The sequence below is a fragment of the Lipophrys pholis genome, assembly GCF_963383615.2.
Source record: "Lipophrys pholis genome assembly, chromosome: 7".
Lineage (NCBI taxonomy): Eukaryota > Metazoa > Chordata > Actinopteri > Blenniiformes > Blenniidae > Lipophrys > Lipophrys pholis.
Genome location: NC_137638.1, coordinates 3,223,422 through 3,240,735, shown reverse-complemented (window position 1 = coordinate 3,240,735; position 17,314 = coordinate 3,223,422). Strand labels below are relative to the sequence as shown.

General features: G+C 46.0%; 3 protein-coding genes across 3 annotated transcripts; 1 reads left to right on the top strand and 2 right to left on the bottom strand.

The window, feature by feature from the left end:
* Positions 1-359: 359 nt before the first annotated feature.
* Positions 360-8,096, bottom strand: LOC308111914 (outer dense fiber protein 2-like). The gene is made up of 17 exons (XM_080467044.1): positions 7,858-8,096; positions 7,673-7,759; positions 7,390-7,517; positions 6,201-6,330; positions 6,013-6,132; positions 5,864-5,938; positions 5,703-5,774; positions 5,011-5,127; positions 4,647-4,832; positions 4,351-4,460; positions 3,797-3,932; positions 3,428-3,538; positions 2,499-2,741; positions 1,541-1,641; positions 1,306-1,468; positions 701-826; positions 360-611 (listed from the first exon to the last, which is right to left on the bottom strand). Exons 1-17 carry the CDS (start codon positions 7,954-7,956, stop codon positions 471-473), a joined length of 2,145 nt encoding a protein of 714 aa, XP_080323170.1. The 5' UTR covers positions 7,957-8,096; the 3' UTR covers positions 360-470.
* Positions 8,097-9,483: 1,387 nt separating this feature from the next.
* On the top strand, positions 9,484-11,221 carry LOC308111926 (uncharacterized protein). Its single transcript, XM_080467057.1, has 2 exons — positions 9,484-10,167; positions 10,748-11,221. Exons 1-2 carry the CDS (start codon positions 9,738-9,740, stop codon positions 10,900-10,902), a joined length of 585 nt encoding a protein of 194 aa, XP_080323183.1. The 5' UTR covers positions 9,484-9,737; the 3' UTR covers positions 10,903-11,221.
* On the bottom strand, positions 11,000-14,983 carry seta (SET nuclear proto-oncogene a). The gene is made up of 8 exons (XM_080467054.1): positions 14,440-14,983; positions 13,379-13,436; positions 12,929-13,071; positions 12,740-12,843; positions 12,536-12,649; positions 12,225-12,395; positions 11,981-12,112; positions 11,000-11,891 (listed from the first exon to the last, which is right to left on the bottom strand). The coding sequence occupies exons 1-8, from the start codon at positions 14,510-14,512 to the stop codon at positions 11,868-11,870; spliced, it is 819 nt and encodes a 272-aa protein (XP_080323180.1). The 5' UTR covers positions 14,513-14,983; the 3' UTR covers positions 11,000-11,867.
* Positions 14,984-17,314: the final 2,331 nt, after the last annotated feature.

Below are 17,314 nucleotides of genomic sequence, written 5' to 3'. Positions count from 1 at the left end.
TTGCTTCTTTTTGTAATGAAACCACACAATGTGTGTGCAGAGAACAAAACGCCGTAAACGTGAACACAATGGAGAGAACCCAACATTCGTATGGACTGATGACGCATCGGAGGTAACTCGATTTAACTACCGATATGAACTAGAACACTAGAGTACGGACCGCGAGTCACACCGCTACAGGGCCGCCATGTTTGTTTTTTGGCGCATGAGCAGAGGGAACTATTTTCAACGAGAGGGGAGGGGTGAGATGCGCATGTGCGGTAACAATGCTCTCACCAACTGCTCAGTTACTTTTGTTCTCACACCTTTATTTCGGGCCGAGCAGAGCTCTGCGAGAAACAGGGACGAGCCGTCAAATCAGTGAAGATTAAAAAAAGATTTATTTGAGCTGTCGGAATGAAAAAACTGTGCAAAGAGGTTTGATCAGGGTGATTGACGAGCCCTGAGGAGGAAGAGGAGGAGGAGCAACGTCAGGTGAAGGAGTCTCCGAACACGTTTCCGTAGGACGTCTTCAGGAAGTGAACGTAGTGCTGCAGGCTGCGGTTTGTAGAGTCCGACTGCTCCAGACGCTCCTTCAGGTTCTGCAGCTGGGAGTGGAAGCGCCCCTCCATCTGAACACACACACACACACACACGTACACACATGAGGACTGGGATGATCCAGAAGGGGGTCCAGGTCTCAGTCTGAGGATGAACCCACCTCCTCTTTGCTTCGCTGCAGCTGGTTGAGCTCCGTCCGGGCCCGGCTCAGCTGGTTCTGCAGGTCCAACGCTTTGGACTGAGACTCTCTCTCTCTGTGGAAAACCCTCTGCGTGCTGCTGTCCACCTGCAACACACACACACACACACACACACACACACACACACACACACACACACACACACACACACACACACACACACACACACACACAATCAAACATTTACGATTTAGGAAACCGGAGTACCCGGAGAAAACCCACTAACACGGGGGGAACATGCAAACTCCACACAGAAAGGCCCTGTATTTGAACCCACGACCAGAGCGCTAACAGTGCGTTGTGTTTTTTCCCAGGATTCTGATTGGCTATCATGACTTCATGTTTCTTGTTACACTGCCCCCTACAGGTTTGGCTCGCTCATAGCAGCGCTGAACCAGGTGTATATGCAGGTGTGTGTCAATATTTTTTTTCTGTAGAGGGGGAAATATCAATTTTTGTAAAAACCCGGTTACGTGTAAACGAGGCCTAAATCTCCACCGCGGCCGGAGTTTTCAGGAATCATCGTTTGTGGAGGCTCGATGTGTAAATGCAAGGCCCAAAAGACCTGTCTCTGAGCGTCGTCCACGGCGTGCTGCAGCTGCCCCAACACCACGCTGCACTCTCGGGTCTTCTCGTCCAGCTGCTGCTGGAGGCTCTGGACGCTGGCGTCTTTCAGCCGGACCGTCTGCGACAGCTCCTTCCTCTCCAGCGTCACGTCCTCCAGGTTCCTACAGCCAGGAACGCAGGAGAGAGATGAGCCACCGCGGCTGGGATCCGCGCAGCCTCACCCGGCGTCTTACCTCTCCAGGTTGAGGATTCTCTCTTTGAGGACCTTGTTCTCCTCGTGCAGCAGCAGGCTCCTGTTCTGAAACGTCTCCAGCTCCGCCCCCTGCTGCTCCACCTGCGGGGGAACCGTGTGGAGAACCACATGGAGAACATCACCCCGGAGGCTTCCATAGCACCATTACTGGAAGAGACCAGCTTCCATCTGCTGGTTTCTACATGTAACACTTTTTAAACACGTGGATTTCTTTCCACTTCAAGACTTCAGTGGTGTTTTGACTCCTTTCTTTTTAACAATTTCTGAGATATTTAGTGAAGGATCCACAGGTCAGTGATGGAACACAGAATTATCGGCGTCAAAGTCAAAGTGTGAGGGTGAATTTGCGAACGCATGAAGGCTGAAGGCGACCGAAGTGAGAAGTGAGGGACGTTCAACCACCATTAAAGTGAAGAGAAACACTGAGCAGGATCTCACAAAATATAAAAATAGATATAAATATATAGTATTTGTAGCAAATGATCAATAATCATAGTTAAGTATCACAGCTTCTACACTCCTGCAAAGAGAAGACTTTAAACCACGTTTCCCTTTACTGGGCCGTGGCCTCGTGGTGAAAGACGACTTTGAATATTAGAGTTCGCTGGTTGAAGCCATGCAGCGGCCTGTGGCTCCTTGAGCTTGACCTTTGACCCCCAGAGTGCTGGAGTGTGGCTGGACCGCCGCATAATAGAGTTCATGTGGATTAAAGGAATTTCCCCACGGGATTATTCAGGTATGATTTCTAATATTGTATTTTTTTTTACATAACATTTTCCCATTACAGTGTGATTCATTTGTTTGTTTGATCTGTTTTTTGTTTTTGTTTTTTTTAACTTGCATAGAGATGATTTTGAGAAGACTCTTCTAGAAAGTTCCGGCTCAGTGAGGTTCTCCGGAGGATTCTACCTGGGAGCGTCGCAGCTGCTTGCTGGTACCTTGTGTCTGACTTCGGCCAGAGCGGAGGAGTTCTCCATGTTCTTCCTGTGGTGGCTGTGGGCCTCCTGCTGGGCCTCCTGCAGCTGCTCCTCGGTCCTCCGCAGCCGCTCTGGAAGCGCCTGCAGCTCTGTGAGCCGCTCCAGCAGCTCCCTCCTCAGCTGCTCCTTCTCCGCCTGCAGACTGAGCTGCGCCTCCTTCAGCTTCACTCGCTGCTCCTCGGAGAGCAGACGAGCCTGCTGCAGCTGAACACACACTCCTGGGTCAGTCCACACTCGTCCATGCGTTTATCAACCTCATTAACACTTAAAGGTCAGACTTAGTGTCACCCTTAAGAAAGAAATCGCCTTTTATCACAAACGTTCATATTTCATAATCCCGATTTCAGTTTCAGAGGAAACATACAGAATACTTCCATCTGGAGTAAAATAACAGCAGAATGAATACGAATGTTTCCCTTTGATTTACTGCAGATTCGTCTGAACACTGAGCTGGATGTGTCTCCAAAAGTAAAAAATAAGTACAATTCCACAATAATCTGCTCTTAACAAAACCTCCTGGTGCAAAATACAGTGAAACGACAAAAAACTTATATTTTATTTATTTTTCCACCAAAATCTTTGTATTACATATTGTTATAACATAATATACAGCCTCGTTAACTTGTGACGTGAGAGACGAATTTTCTAACTGTCCTGGTTAAAGTTCAAGTCTAATTGGACCTCTGCTGGGTCTAAAGTGAGTAATGGTGAGTTGAAGGGCTTTCCCATCCACTTCCTTGTTAAAAGGAATTCTAAAAAGTTTTAATAATAAAAAAAAACAAAAGTTTAAAGAGTTGGTTTTTTTTTTTCTTAGTTTGAAAAGTTGAATTGTTCAAGCTGGTGAAGGTTTTAAAGAGCGTTATTATAGAGAGCAGGACGTGTTGGTCTACCTTCTTCTTGTATTTCTCCACCAGGGCCTCATATTTCCCGATGGACGACTTGAGGTGACGAGCTTCGGAGTGAACTCCTCGCAGCTTCTCCTCACGAGACGTCAGCTCAACCTGAGAGTCACAACGTGTTTCCACAAACAGGTTCATCTCTGACGTCGTCACGGTGACGACAAACAAGGCCTGATTACACTGATCTGCTGTGACGGTAGGACAGGGGAACAAATAACACTGATCATCTTTTCTTCAAAACACCAAAGAACAGAACAGAATTGTGTGTGTGTGTGTGTGTGTGTGTGTGTGTGTGTGTGTGTGTGTGTGTGTGTGTGTGTGTGTGTGTGTGTGTGTGTGTGTGTGTGTGTGTGTGTGTACCTGCAGTCTCTGTCTGTCCAGCTTCATGGAGCAGTTCTCAGAGCTGAGGAGATGGATCTGATCCCGGAGCTCTTCCCTCTCTGCTCGGCTCTTCTCTTCGGCGGAATGAAGCTCAGAGTTCAGCTCGGTCAGCTGACTGCGAAGAGGAGGAAGAGTCACTACAAGACAAATGTTATTGTCATTGTAGTCATTGGAGGTTTAGGAAACCTTTAATGACACTAACTCAGTAGGAGCAGAGTGTCTGGACTGGAACGCCAGAAGTTTCTAACACCACGGTGGAGCGAGTAACTAACTAGTAACTAACTAGTAACTAACTAGTAACTACAAACAAGAAACCTCTGGAGCAGCACAAGCCACAACGTCAACACTACACAGAGCTTATATGTATTCTAGAAGGTTTTGTGTGTGTGTGTGTGTGTGTGTGTGTGTGTGTGTGTGTGTGTGTGTGTGTGTGTGTGTGTGTGTGTGTGTGTGTGTGTGTGTGTGTGTGTGTGTGTGTGTGTGTGTGTGTGTGTGTGTGTGTGTGTGTGTGTGTGTGTGTTGTGTTTCCTTACAATCGGAGGGCAGAGACTTGCTCCTCCAGCTGTCCTTTAGCAGCTGCTTCAGACGAGTGACGCAGGCACCAATCAGAGGACGAGGAGAGAGCCTGGGACAGCTGAGACTCCTGACACACACACACACACACACACACACACACACACACACACACACACACACACACACACACACACACACACACACACACACACGTGAAATGAGAATTGGTGCTCTGATGTATGAGGTGCATTGAGCTCTTTTCACTGATGTGTTTCAGCTCCTCTCACTGATGTGTTTCAGCTCTCCGACTGACCTTCTCCTGCAGTTGTTCTTTGAGCTGCCTCACAGTCTTCTCAGCTTGCGTGACCTGCTGGGAGAGCTGGGCCACGGTGCCCTGCTCCTCCCGCTCCACCTGCTCCTTCTGCAGCCTCGCGGTCTGCAGCTCCTCCTGCAGAACACGCAGCTCCTCCTGCTGCTGTTCCACGCTCTGCTGCATGCTCTGCACACGCCACAATCACAGATGCACTGATGTGTTTCCCATACAGACTGTGAGAGTACTAACATGAGTGCCTAATAATGCACTCACACGTATGAGAAGTACTATAAAGTGTGTATTTCTCTTGTCAGAAAACCTCATTGAGTGGATCACAGGGAATCCTCCTTCACCACATGTGTACCTGAATCTGAGCAGACAGATGAACCTTCTCAGCTTCAGCTCGACTCAGCTGAGACTCCAGGTGTCTGTGGGTTTCCTCCAGGGCCTTTGAAAGCTCCTTAGTCGTCTCCACATTTTCCTGCAGGGTAAACACATAACGTAGCTAATAAATTGGTTTGCTATAAAGTAAACTCCAACCTCTTTTAACTACCTTTACTCTCTACCTATTCTACATGTAATTGTTTTACTGTGGAACAGTATTCTTTGCTGTCTCACTGTAACTTCAAGCAGATTAACAGTGTAAATATGTTCAGTGCAACAAGATTTCTATTCCCCCTTTTCTTTGGGAAGCACTCTCGACAATGCTCCATCTTCTGCTTCGCTTCTATACATTAGCCCAGTGAAAAACCTTTCCATTATGCTCGCCGTGCCCAAGCATTCATTTTTTCATTCATTCATAATGCACGCCGCCTGCAATAGCACTGCGCCCCCTCCTAGGGGGTGTGCCGCCCCACTTTGGGAACCACTTCTCCAAACAATGATGAGTTAAATAACAATTACAGAAGACATGAAACCTTGTCAGGCCTGTGAAGGATTTTTATCACTTCTATGAATGATGGCGACGGCTATAAAGGATTGAAGCCGCAAACAAGTGATGTGGAGAAGCTTCTTTGCTAGAAGCAAACAGGAAATAAGTGGAATCCATTTTCAAACCTTTTCCAGGTCCAGGCACTCTGTGAACCGCAAGGCTTCTTTCTCTTTGGCGGACAGTTTGATGGAGAGTCGCTGTAAGAGGAGAACAGACCCTCAGCTGACTGCAGGCTGAATGAGGAGGAGGAGGAGGAGGAGGAAGAGGAGGAGGAGGAGGTGCTCACCATGTTCTCTGCTTCACTGTGGACCAGCCTCTTCTTGATGGCGTCCCGCTGCTCGGACCACAGCAGGGATTCTCCCTGTGAACACATGAGCGCAGGATGAATCCTGGCCGCCCGGCTCCTCCCTGCGCTGAGCTCCGTGCAGCTCGTACCTGCTGCTCGCTCCACTCCCTCAGGAGCCCTCGGAGGCCCTGATTGGTCCTGTCAAACATGGCGATCTTCTCCAGCAACAGCTGCTGCTGATGTGCCAGTGAAGGCGGCAGCCGCCTCTCCTGGAAGGGAGCGCAGTCACGTGGGGCAGAACTTACACTCTTTTTACAATCAGCACCACTAAAGTCACCTTGGCGAAGCTGTCAACCGATTGCTTGAGGCTGGTCAGCTGGTTAGCCACTGCGACACCGTCGATTTCAGCTTCCACCAGCGCCCTCAGGAGCACGTCTGCCTTTCTGAGAGGACCCCGGGAGTCCTCTCTGTAAACATAGGAGACACAAAGACACTGATGCGAATGTCCCACTAGTCATCAGGCGGGACGGGGGGGGACGTCTGTGTGGCTACAGTAGGAAGACAAATCACTGCTGTGAATCCGGTGTTTAACGTCCAGGGTCCAACAGAACAGATCTACCTGCTGACCACCAGATGGTACACACCTTGTGAAGTCCAACTCATACTCGATTTCACAGAAGACACTGGATGTTTGTTACAAACGTTTGAGCTGAAATCTGCTCTTGGAGCCGAGAAGGTGAAACGGGAAGTTATCAGACGTTTCACACTGACGTCAAAAGAGGAGCAGAAGAAATGGATGGATGGATGGATGGATGGATGGATGGATGGATGGATGGATGGATGGATGGATGGATGGATGGATGGATAGATATATATTTAAACATTTATAAGCCCCCAAAAAAACTTTGTAAGTTTTCACACATTAGTAATTTATATAGTAAATATCTGTGTGGACAGATACTAAGACTGAATTATCACAGTGTTAATCAGTGAAACCTCCTATGGAATAAATAAATGGCATGCTCACTCACATGTGACGCATTATTGAGTCTTCCTGAACCGGATTACACTGTATAGAAGATAGACGTGTTTATTAAATGACCAGTGCGGCGTTTTCTAGTTCTTTTGTCTCGTCCACACGACGGGAGACATTCATGTGTGATCTCTGTTACACATGAACAGACGAGGAGCTCAGCTTGTGTCGGAAGCGTCCAGATGTCCACCAGAGTCTTAAATCTTATCTTTAGTTAATAAATATATACAGCGGGATTTCTTTGTCTCTGAAGCGATGCTGTGCACACACTCACATGTGTAGTAATGAATTAACATGCACTTGTTAGGGATGACAGTAGTGTTCTGAAGCAACGTAATGCTGCTTAGTGTCTCATTCACAATGACGTCTCAGTCTCACATTCATCACAGGGCTTTTCTTTTTCTTTCGGATGAGTTATGAAATCTTTGTATGGCATCATTGATCCACATATAATCACGTCTAATCTGAACTTTGTGATCGAGGCTATTCGTACTTCTTCGCCTGCTCGTTGAGGAGGACACTGAGGTTTTTGGACACTGCAGACAGCTCTTCCTCCCGCTCCTCTTCATCACGCTGACGTCTGGCCTCTCTCTCTGTCGTGTGACACTGCCCTCTGCTCGTCTGTTAACACACACACACACACACACACACACACACACACACACACACACACACACACACACACACACAGTTCATTCATAAATGTTGCATGCTGTTTGATGGTGGATCAAATACAGCGGCAGCAGACTACTCACTATCTCCCATGTGAAACCCACCTGATCCTGGTGGGGACCCGCAGCCCTCCTGCAGGAGAGTCTTCCCGGGGGGATCCAGGGCTTCTGAGTCTTCACATCCACAAGTTTCTTCTCATGTTCCACATAGGAGGGAAATCAGAGAGCAGAGAAACTTTAAACCCCCTGACTGCAGAGAGTGAACTGAGACAAGCATGCAGTGAACCTACCTGGCTCGCACGGCTGGGGCTCCTTCTCATGTGAACGTGTACCGGTGTGGTCTCCGGTACGTGTACGTGAACGGGCGGCGGTGAGAGTCTGGTCTTCATTCTTTAAGGAGGTGAAACCCGCTTCGGTAACAGTCCAGACGGACAGATAAAAGTCTGGTGAAGCTCTAATATCCGAGTTAAATGACGACTTTCCGACATAAATCTCTACTTTTGTCTCAGGAGCGAGCGGGGTTTCGGACGCAGTGACGACGCTCCTGATTGGTCCGTTTGGCAGAGTGTCGTGCTGCGATTGGTGGAGACGGGTCGAGGGTATGCGTTGCTAGTGGCAACGACAGACAAGAGTCGCTGGCCGTGGTGCATTCAGGAAAATCAGAAGAAAATACAGACTCACTCTTCTCCATAGACATAATAAAGAAAAATAATGTATGAAATAATGTATGATAATACTGTATGAAAAGTATGAATGTCTGAAAAGTAAAATAATGTCTATGGTCAGCTCATCAGTATTTTTATCTTTTTGAATCGTGTAATTACTGCCACACCTGTGTAGTTAATCCTCCATTGTGAGGATCCAGCTTTTTTGTTACTTTCACTATGTTTCATAATAACACCTTGTCAAAAACAATTACAAAGCTTATTGACAATGTTGTCCAGAACAAAACCAAGGCCTCAGGTTTGTGTTTTTCTAACCTTTCAATAAGTCGTCTGTCCTCAGTAGAGAGGTAATAGATGTATGAGCTATAAGTGTGTGTAAGTCTGTAATGATCACTAGTGTGAAAGCTACCAAACCTGATGAAGAAGCATGTGCGCCATCTTTATTGACACATAGGAGGCAGACACAGGTCAAATTATTCAGATATGATGACACTGCCTCAGGCGCTTATCGAGCCCTCATCGATTCAGTGTGAAATCAGCGTTCATATAAATATGTATGAATGACTGACCATCCAGTGAAGATATAACTCATTATTCCTTTGTTGGGATGATGTGGTGCACTCATCATTCCAACACTATTCATACTTATGGAGGCATAAACAGAAAACACAGGAGTTCTAAAAATTATTTCCGATTTCTAATTCACTCACTTCCACCGCCAATAACATGAAATCAGTTTTTTTAACAAGAACAGCAGCAACCGCAACAGTCCAATATCATCTAGAGTGGAGAAAACTAGTTAAAATATTGCAAAATACATACTAAAACATGAAAAAAAATCTGCTTTTAATTAGTTTATTGTTTTATAATTTTTTTATTTGTCATAATAATCTATTGATACAAAATACAGTAAAACCATATATTCCATTGGCAGCTTATATTTGACTTTTTTATTTCCAAAAATGGGAAATTGACGGATTCAGTGAGCGGGAGAGTCGAAACATGAAGTAAGAAGAAACGTAACATTAAGGACCCAAGTCAAACAAGATGGATAAGAACAACGAGGGTAGTTTGCTGAAAGTTAACGATGACCTGTGAGCCCTGTGGGGAGTTAATGACTTGTTCTTCTTTCTTTCTTTTTTTTTGCGCAATGTATGAATTAAAAATTATAATGTCACTAGTTTGACTGTAGTGTAATTGTAGTTTGACTGTAATGTAACTGGAACTAGTTTGCAATGTAACTGGTTTGACGGGTTTCCACTTCCTGTCTCTATGGACGAGACTTCCGGTTGTTAGCCCGTTAGCTCCTGAACTTCCTAAATCTCAATTCTTCAGCGTTTTGGAGGGAAAATGTCGACGTTCAAGTAATATTGGAGATGTAGCATATATCTACATCCAATTCATTTTCATTTTGATGGACATTTAGCGGGCAGTTGTCGCTCCTGGAGCCCTGCGCGGTGCTAACAGGAGCTAACCCTGGTTAGCCTTCCGGGTGCAGAGGGACGATGTGCGGCCCGCGAAGCCTGCGGAGGAGCCCCCTCCGGTGGCTGCGAACGTCCGCCATGCACTGCATCTCCTTCGCCCTGCTGCTGTGTGCCGCCTTCCGGCCCGGAGAGCCGTGTGCAGCCCCTCAACCGGGCGGAGTGAGCACCAACCCCCTCATCCTGTGCCGGGCGTGCGGACACGAGCTGGCCTCCGGGGCGGACGTCCACTTCGTGCCCAGCGAGCTGGCGCTCTCGACCCGCAACAACACGCTGCTCGGGGGGCGGAGGGTCACCGTGCAGCTGCTGGAGAACCCCCAGGGACACCGCTTCGAGGTGATCACCTTCAGGAGGGCGGACGTCACCCCGCACTGGCCCGCGGAGGAACACTTCTCCTGGTTCCAGAGCTTCTCGTGGAGCGTGGCCACCTGTCCCCGGTGTCACGTTCACCTCGGTGGGTCAAACTCGGCACGGAGGCTGCGGGCATCTCAAAGACCCTGTACCCCTCAGTACACCATTTGTACCCCACATTACCACCTGGGAAATATCCAAACGTTCCCCATCAAGGGAGTACATTAAAATACACGAAAAGAACTTGAGCCACACACTAAATGTCTTAAGACAATATCCTGACTTCTCACAATGTGATTAAAGGGAGACTTCTCTGAAGAAAACAGTTTAAACTTTTGGGGTACTCGGTACTTTCCCGAAAAAAGTAACACGACCCGAATTTCCTACCTGTTAAACTTGAACTAGTATGTTGTGTTGGTCTGCACATCACCAATCAGGATTATCATCCAGGCTTTTCTGTAAACAATGAATTCTACTCTGTTAGTACCGTCATAAAACAAAAATGTGGACAAAGTAATAATTGTACAAACTGCATGTCTGTCCATGTTAAGTGAAGAAACTACAGTTGTGTGCAATTTTAAATGTGAAGCTCATCTCAACAACCCAGGATTTTTTAAAAACAATCTTCTGTACCAGTAAGCATGCTGTACACTTCTGTAAACCAATTATTCAATTCTCCACAGGTTGGGCCTTCCAGCCAAGCAACTGGCCAGAAACCATCTCAAAAGAGGAGTTTGAGGAGTCGGCGCAAACCTTTGTGGCTCTAATCACGCCGCGGCTACTGCCGGAAGACTTTGCTCCTAGCCTGCTGATCACACCGAAATCCTTCAGGAGCTGAAGACTTTGGTTCTTCCCTGAGGTGCCTTCACAGCGACCCGACAAGTGTATTTTTAAATAAATATCTATGCACCCACTAGAAGAGTCCCACACATGTGTACACAGTAAGTTTTATTATTGTAACAAAGTAAGTTGTACACCTTTAATTTGAAACAGCATCTTTACCCAGGAGAAGGAAAGGTGACTTGAAGTCGTTCAGATCGTTTTCACTCAGGAAGCCAGGGGCCAAAATTTACAAGCAGTTTTTTTTTTTTTTCCATTTTATTCTTTATTAAAAATGTCATTTCAAATTGCATGGATATCTGTAAAACAATACAATGAAACAAAACAAAAAAATCCCATAGAAATGGCGTCAAAATAACCACTCTGCCACCCCCCCCCCCCCACCCACCCACAAAAAAACCCCCAACATACTCCTGCCCCCACCCTCTCAGCTTAACCCACCCCCTCCCCCTAAACATTACAAGTCAAAGGAATGAGCCGGTACTCCTTAACCGCGTGATGAAAATAACTTCAAGGGTGCGATGTCTCAAACGAAAAAGGAGGGAAAAAGGTAAGAAATGTTGAGGTCTGCTAGCACTAGGTCACTACACCATGGCTTCAGTGAAATCATCACACAACCTTGGACAGGAGAAGGAATTCTGTGTGAACCATCTTTAAACTCTACTTATGATGCCGTACTGATGCTATCTGTTCTTTTTTTTTTTTGTTTGTTTTGTTTTTATTAATTTGGATTTTAGGGATAGGGCAAAGTGCCATTGGCCTTGATGAGTCAAAGGAAAACATGACATGGCACCAACAGGTGAAGAAGCTTCAGAATGGAAAAATGAAGCACACATTTTTTTTAAAGAAGTATTTAGAAAAAAAGAAGAGGGAGGGGGGATAAAGAAAACCTTTGCTCCCAAACATGAGTGAAAAAAACCAAACAGGGAATAGAAGTTTGAGGGTCTTGATAGAAGTTATTTCTTACTCATCTTCTCCTTCTTCATCCTGAAACAGAAACATCCATCAGACTGTGGGAAAACAAACAAAAAAAAAAAACGCACCACTGACATGTTTATTCAAATATGTGACGTTACCTCTCCGTCCTCTCCTTCGTCGTCATCATCATCCTCCCCATCTTCATCTCCCTCCTCATCGATGTCCTCAAGGCCCTCCTCATCCTCTTCGTCGTCATCCCCTTCACCCTCCTCATCATCCATATCAGGAACCTGTCGTTACAAACCAGATAAGAGGAAATGCGTGTCAGGTGAACATCTCAAACCGATGCAGTCCCAAACCCACGCCTGCTATGGGAGTGTAGAGTGGCTGCAGCAGACGTACCAGGTAGTATTGCAGGGGGTTCGGCCAGATGTCGTCCTTGATGACCTCCCCGAGCTCGTCGGCACCCGCGTCGGCGTGATCGGTGAACCAGGTGAAGAAGCTCTCCGGTTCTTCATGTTGCCTCTTCCTGCCGGCTTTGTTCTGTGTCTGGCTGGAGCGCTTGGTCAGGTCCTGCAAGACACACATCAGGTCTTTGGATCTCAAAAAAACTAGGGCAGCAGCGAAGAACATGAAGCCATCGATGGATCATTCCGGGCATCTTGAAAGAGCCTCTAGCAGCGTCAAGGTGGATTCAGACGGAACGCACGTACCTTTCCTGACTTCCATTTGATTTCCGTTGACTTTGAGGATGGGTCTCCACTTTCATTCAGATGGAACTCTTTGGAAAGTACTTTGTTTTCAAAGTACGGATTTTCATCAAAATACTACAAATGTGTGACAAAAAAAAAAGATGAGGTAAGAACACATACAAACAACCCCAACCTTTATGCGTTTGTGTGCACAACAATACTTACAAAATCTATTCTGTAGCCTGACTTGATATCTTCAAACTCTGTCACCTCCACTCGGCTCAGGTAATGAAGCGCTTCTTCATCTTCCTCCCCGAGTAGAGCAGATACTGCAAGAGACAAGACGTCAGTTACAAACCAACAACCCTCCCTCCAAAGACCCCCCCGCCCCCAACCTCTTGTTCCATTGCTCACCCTGTGGATGGTTGACGAACGTGGTGACCCAGAAGTTGGGGATTTTGGCGATCAGTTCTGACCTCTTCTGAAAGAAAGGCTGACGGAGTTTGTTGTATTTCTGTTCTACTTTGAGAATCTCCTCACTGGCCTGCTCGTTCAACCTGAAGGAAGACAGATGTAATAGAAACTCAAGTTAAAAATTCCAACAACAAAACCAAACTTATTTGAAATAAATGTAACATCCACAGGAAGGGGGAAAAAAAGTGACTCCGTACTCCTGACTCATAGCAAGATCATTGTGGATTCAAGTCTGCTCAGGACTATTCTGTGTAGTTTACATGTTTTCCCTGAGCGTGCAGGGGAGTCCTCAGTTTCCCTCAACAAGGGCTGTCTTACCACTATAGTTGCAGCTCAAATCCAATCTCCACATATGAAAGCACAACTTAATAGAATTAATTTTTTTATTACCTGTCAATTTCATTTTGAACCTCGTCGATGTGTTCAATGGCTTCTTGCTGCTCTTTCTCTGTGAAAACAAAGTTACAAATCAGGAACAAAGTTTGATTTGATATCCAACAAGGAGCAAAATTTGATTCGCCTTTGAGCAAAGAGTGAAGCTGGAAAAAAGAAATCAGCTAAAACAACATCTCTAATTGATTTTATAGTACCATCTATACAGCAGCTCAAGTTATTTCCACAAACTGTTGTGATCTAAACAAACTTTAATTTAAGTATTCTGTAAGGGCCACCGGTGGACCCGGTGTGCGGGGCATTAAAAGCCGCTCCTCCCGGTGGTGGACCCGCTGTGTGTAGAAGGGGATCCAGTGTGCGGGGCTCCGGCGGCTCTCCGCCGCTTCCTGCCGGCTGCTGCCCGCCGGGCCGCGTGGTTTGAATGTAGGGCATCACGCAGACCCCGACCCGGGAAAGAGAGCAGCCGGGCACCGCTCACCGCCACCCCGCTGCACACAGCCCGGGGGATCACGGTCCTCCACCCCGGGGAGAGAGCTGAGCAGCGGGAGTCCGAGCTTCTTATTCGGACCAAAACATCACGTTAGATAACATTACAACAACAACACGAGCTAACGGCTGACGCGCACATTCAGCATTAAAGTCAAAACTTGTCCGAAAAATCCCATTATCTTCCCGAAAACCTCGATGGAGCCGGGCCACATCGCTCAGCACCGCCCGGTAAACCTCCGGTAGTCCCCCCGCCAACACATGGAACTCAAACTTCGGAGGCTCTCCGGAGCGGCCACGCTGAAGATGCTAAGCAGCTAAGCGGCTAACACGGCCTCGGAGCCGGCGTGAACAATGCTGGAGAGCGCGGCGTGCTAACCGCGGCTAGCCGCTCCGCTACCCCGCCACACGCGCAGCAGCTCCCGCCACCAAACACAAAGAAGCCCCCAGAGAGTTCACCCGAAACATTTCCCCCCACTAATTACCGACATTAATGCTCCCAAGAACCCCGAACAACACAACAAGAGGAGAGCGTGAAAATGGCGCTGAACGGAGGCCGCCATTCCCCTTACCGGAGGTCTCGTCCGCTCCGTCGTGGTTCGAGTTCAGCTCCTTTTTACTCACTTTGGCCGCCGAAGCCGACATGTTTCCGCGAGCAGGGTAACTTACAGACGTCTGGGAGGAAAGCGGGTCGCTTTAAGTGTGGTTTCCCCTGAAAGAGGAGAGGTTTGCTTCGCCGTAAAGTTCAGCGTGCAGAAGCCAACAACGTGCTGCTCTCCACACAATGTCTCCGAGCAGCGAGGAAGTCACCGCACAGCGCCGCGGACGCGCTCCTTTCATTAGGCGCGACGAGCCGCGAGCTCCGCCTCTCAAAGTAGGTCTCCGAATCAGCCCGCCAGAGCGCCGCGCAGCGCCCCGCAACGCCCCGCAAACACCCGTCCGGCACCGGGACACGCGCAGCCCGGGATTATCAACACCGGGACGAATTTTAAAACACAGGTTCGATCGGTCCGGACCGAACCCGCCGCCGGACCGCTGCGCACTTAAAAAAAAAAAAAAAGACGCAGTGTCGCGCTTCTTTCGGGTACTCACAGTAACTACTGCGTTACTTCACATACGTTACTCCATTCATTCATTTACATCAAGCTTACTTCTATTGTGAGATGATAATATTGTGAAACAATTAAATACATTATAAAGACGGAGAGACAAATCAATACCTACTTACAGATTATTATATTATTATGAAACATCTATTCAATAATCATAATAGCAGTGAATTTAAAAAGTTTGAGATGGATTAACATAGACATACACCTGATTTACAATTAATTAATTAACAAATGTGTGTATATGAATGACAAATGTTAAACATAATGATGCTAAGATAAATTATTGTTATTGTTATGATTAATATTATTGTTGTGATTATTATTATTATTATTATTATTATTATTATTTCTTCTTTTGAAATGTTGTCAAAGATAGATTATCATAGACCTACACCTAATTAACAATTAATTAACAAAGGTTTGTATATGAATAACAAAGGTTAAAAATAATTCTGCAAATAATATCTATTTATCTATTTCTCTATTTATTTATTTATTTATTTATTTATTTGTTCATTCATTCATTCATTCATTCATTGTCATACATGAGCAAAGATTTAGCAACAAGGACAGAATAATTTCACATAGACTGCATAAACATAATGGGATTAAAAGGTAATTTATAAAGGTATTTGGAGGTGCAGTGAAAATTACTATTATTATATTTGTTAGACATGCTCTTTTTACAGCCTTTCTAAGTCATCAATTGTTTTGCAGTTGGTCTGACTGTGTAATATCAGTGAACTATAATAGTGTGAGAAACACACTCAGGAGCCAGGTAATAACAAGGTTAACCCTTTATAGGACACACTGGCCATTTTAACTCTGTGGTGCTTTTAAAGGTCATTTCTGAATTTATACTTTGGGTTCCAGGTAAAGGTTTACCATTACATCCAATTGTACAATTAAATCTCGTACAAAGCAACACAAAGAAAACAAAAAAATATTTAACAATTAAAAACAAATACAATAATAATAATAATAATAATAATAATAATAATAATAGTAATAATAGTACATTTTATTTGTGTAGCGCTTTTATAAACATTCAAAGAGGAGCTTAATTAGTATTAACTGCCTCAAATAGTACTTTTACAGCACTAAGCACTACTATCCTACAATATAATGTGTTATTGACAAATAAAATCCACTCAATGTGACTCATGAAACTTACCGTGTGTTTGCAGATAATTATCTGTGTTTATTAAAAAATAGTCTGTAATGTATAAATCCAGGTGTCGGTCACGGAAACGCCGTCAATTTTAGGCCAATTGTTGTCAAAACAATGATATGATTGATGTCATAACTATTCACTCGAATTGCATGAAACTTTCAGGGTTGATTTGTCCCTATCCGAAGATGGTTCCATTAAAGTTTGAGAGTGATCGGGTCAAAGGTCAAGGTCAAAGGTCACGGAAACGTAGTCAGTTTTAAGCCGATTGACGTCAAACCAATGATGTGATTGATGTCATGACTCGGTCAGGATAGGGAATTAAAAACTGAACTATTTGGCCATGTTTGACATCAATCAGGTTGTGACAAAAATCAGTTTTTGACCTTTTCGGGTGGATAGTTTTTGCAAAAAGTTAGTAAAATACATGCATGCACACCAATAAATACACGCAGACAAAAACATAACCTTCGCCCCAACTTTCCTTTCGCGAAAGTAATGATTATATGTTAAAACATTACATGAAAATAAGGTAACTGTACTTCAGTTGCCCAAGAAAAAAGACCTGACACTTGCATGTGTGACTTGGTACCATGTCTGCGAAGCGACACCGCTTCCTCTGCCCATCCCAGCTTCTCCTCGCCCTCTAAAATCCAGTGAATTGGGCTCCAGTGGATGCGCCCGGGTCGGCCGTAACAGACGTCCCTCACACTGCGGGCTGTTTTCTGCTGGGCCTGCTGGAGGGAGCGTGTTTTGGTTGGTGGCAGATCGGGACCATGTGGTCCTGCGGCGGCCAATGCCCTGCTGGCCTGCACAGCCCGTCAGCTCTGTCAGATCAGCTGCAGCACTCTGCAGAAAGGGAAGCCTGAAAGACTCAGACAGCAGAGGGGAATGCAGCTGGAAAGGGAGGCTGCTGCGAGGGGAAGAGACACACGCTGGGTGACAGGCTGCGCGATTTACAGTCTCAAGATGTAGGAGCCGCAGTGTTAGTGAATGCTCCGTCACATCAGGGGAGACCTGTTGTGGCTTCAAGGATAGTGAAGGTGGAAAAGGAGCGTCCCGAGAAGTCCTTCCCCGCTTCCACGGAGGATGACAAACTAGTCCTTACACTCGGCCGGGGGAAACACACACTGGGAGGTTAGTAACGAGCAAAGTCATCCTGCT